This window comes from Phaseolus vulgaris, chromosome 2 (genome assembly GCF_000499845.2).
Source record: "Phaseolus vulgaris cultivar G19833 chromosome 2, P. vulgaris v2.0, whole genome shotgun sequence".
NCBI classification, from domain to species: Eukaryota; Viridiplantae; Streptophyta; class Magnoliopsida; order Fabales; family Fabaceae; genus Phaseolus; species Phaseolus vulgaris.
This window is the reverse complement of record NC_023758.2, coordinates 23,380,858-23,383,733: the sequence shown is the minus strand read 5'-3', so window position 1 is coordinate 23,383,733 and position 2,876 is coordinate 23,380,858. Positions and strand designations below refer to the sequence as shown.

The 2,876-nt window shown below is 36.5% G+C and overlaps 1 protein-coding gene across 1 annotated transcript; it reads right to left on the bottom strand.

Moving 5' to 3' along the window:
* Window positions 1-548: 548 nt before the first annotated feature.
* LOC137809653 (protein WUSCHEL) lies at window positions 549-2,583 on the bottom strand. The gene is made up of 3 exons (XM_068610752.1): window positions 1,967-2,583; window positions 1,725-1,822; window positions 549-1,194 (listed from the first exon to the last, which is right to left on the bottom strand). Exons 1-3 carry the CDS (start codon window positions 2,457-2,459, stop codon window positions 817-819), a joined length of 969 nt encoding a protein of 322 aa, XP_068466853.1. The 5' UTR covers window positions 2,460-2,583; the 3' UTR covers window positions 549-816.
* Between the last annotated feature and the right edge of the window lie 293 nt (window positions 2,584-2,876).

The following is a 2,876-nucleotide window of genomic DNA, read 5'->3' as shown; positions in this document are numbered from 1 at the left end:
GTGCATATTGCTATGTCTAAAAATTAGAAGCACTGAAGTATAGGATCATCAAATCACCTCTACTCGTCTCTGCATATGTGTATAGAATTTTTTTAATTACTTAATTATCAAAATATATCTTCATAAACACTATTGAAAATGAAGATTAATAGCAAGTTAAGGACGCAATTTGTTTGGAATCTAATTTTTCAGATTTGTTTAGGTTACTTATATGCATGCACTCGAACTTATTGTCATGTTTTAATTCAGAATTTTTTTGTCAAAAAATAGAATAATATAAATATTATTTTGGTGTTAGAAATAGCCACATGAAATTCAATGTGAAAATTGAGAACATAAAAATAAAACTTAAAATCAATAAAGTAATTCGAAGGGAAAATCAATAATGATAATAATAGTAGTAGTAGTCACAGTGAAAAATTGTTGTATTGTTCTTTGTTTTATGTATGGTGAATTTGAGATAAGCTTATCTTCATCATCACTGTTATTAATTATTGTTATCTTTTTCTAAGGCCAATCATTTCAATTAGCAAATTAATGAAAGAATGTTTGGGAAGATGGACAAAATAAGATAAGTATGATTAATTAGTCAGTGTCAGTCCATTAAGTTCCCCGTGCATAACATGTGTCAGTTTGAGAACAGCTCTTGAACTGAACACAGTTAGAGATGATTACATTTGTCCACTGACTAATCATAACTGACTAAACATGCATACAGAAACATTAATAACTACAATTAATCGTAAAATGATAACTAATTAGGAAAGGCTATCGTTATCATCTTATAATTATAATAATTAATAAGTTGAGTATATATTAAGCGAAATCTGGAGATCTGCGAGTGTAGGAGTTCAGACTGAGCTCCAAAGAAGCACGAGAACCATTCTTGAACCCGTCTTCAGAATGATACCACCCGTTTCCATCATAGTTGTAAGAATTAGACTTCAGGTTGCAGTAGCCATGAATGTCCTCGCCGTGCATAGGGAATAAAGGGAGAGTTTCAATCTCAGCACCCCCATCCTCCTCCTCTTCTTCCTCTTCTTCTTCTTCTTCTTCTTCCAGGGTTTCTTCATTTGGCCTTATTTTATCAAAGAAGTTGGCGTAGGCTGAGGAATAAGGATCAACACCAACCCATCCCAAGTTGTGGTTTATTCCAACATGGCCACTGCTACCCCCAGCAGATATTGAACAGTCCTGAAAAATGGAAAGGGTTCAAAACAAATGAAGAATTAACCAACACTTGATTGAATGAAATGGTTTAACTCTTTGTACAAAATATTTCTAAATCTAGTCTCTTAATCTCTAAATCTGGTAACTAGTTATGAGCTGGCGAACTATGGTTTGAACTTTGAATGCTATCTGTATTCACTCTCTCGAGTTGGTGGCTTCAAGAGAAATGTAGCTTTTATTTCATGAAATGTTTTCATACATTGCTTTGTCGTTTTAGAAGAGTGAAGGGACCAGTGGGGTTGGTTCTTCCTTTTATGGAAGTTTCAAGGTATGAACAGTGTAAAGGACTGATTGTCGCTCCATTTTGTTGTTAAAGATCATCACTTACTTGTGCACTGCACATGGATTGTGATGGATCATGGATATTACTTTCCATTTAATGCATCACAAAGCTACATGCGCATTGATGAGAGCAACGATAGGAGAGTTAAAAATTACAGAAAGTCTTTGAGGCTCAAATATAAAATCCAAACTTAGGAGTCATTTTAACTTACCCTAAAACTTTTCTCCATGGGTACAGAACCATAGCCATAATTCCCCATCTGCCCGACAGTAATCATCTCAACAGAAGAAGATGATGCAGAAGAGATCCCTGCATATATACACAGAGCCACAGTAAAAGGTGAGACATATATATTTAATTAAGAAACAAGTTTGTTTTTTGTTCTTGTCCCAAAAGGAAGTAAGTTGAGATAAGAAGTTAGAGGTTTGAAGAATATAAGGTTGGTTGGTTTACCTGTAGAAGAAATGTTGGAATACTTGGTATGAATAGGATCTTGATCAGGTTTCCAAGGAGGAGCAGCATTAGTTGGGGCAGGTCTTTGCATGGGCACATTATCAGAAGTGAACCTTTTCTTCTGCCTTTCTCGAGCTTTGTGGTTCTGGAACCAATAAAAGACATTCTTGCCTTCAATCTTACCGTACTGCCTCAGCCTAGCAGAGATCCTCTGAATCTGCTCTGCACTTGGGGATCTAATTCCATTGTTGTAGTAAAGGTCCTTCAATATTCTTATCTGGTCGGTTGTGGGAGTCCACCGTGTACTACTTTGCCTGCTAAGAAAGCCCCCTTTTCCACTGCCACCATCCTCGTTTGGTTGGCTCCCTTGTGGTTGTTGAGGTTCCATGATGGAGTGGAAACAAAGAGAAGCGAACAAAAACAAAAAAGAATGTGGGTTGTTGGATAGAGAGAATGAGAGGGTAGGTGAGGTGAGGGAGAGAAGAGAGTGCATGAATTGGAGGGAATGAAGGTGAGGTGATGAGGGGTTATAAACTTATAATAGGTGTGATAGATGAGGCACAGGCACATAGTACATGGAGTGATAAAGAGAGAAAATCAAATAAAATATCTGGGAGAGAAGGACTGAGGTTGACAGAGTGGTGTTCATAAAAAGGGAAGGGACAAAAGAGAGCTTAGAAAGTGAAGGTACTATCAGGAATTACTTGGACGAAAAGGCATCACCAGGTATATATGAAATAAAGTATTTTTGCACACATACTCACACACACAGTGAGAAAAATGAGGTATGATATGAAATGATATTTTGGATGGAAGGAAAGCAAAAAAGTAGATGTTCTGAATGAATGAATGAATGGCAATGGAATGATGCGGCTTGTGATTTGGGTGTTCAATAGGTTCTTCTTTTCAT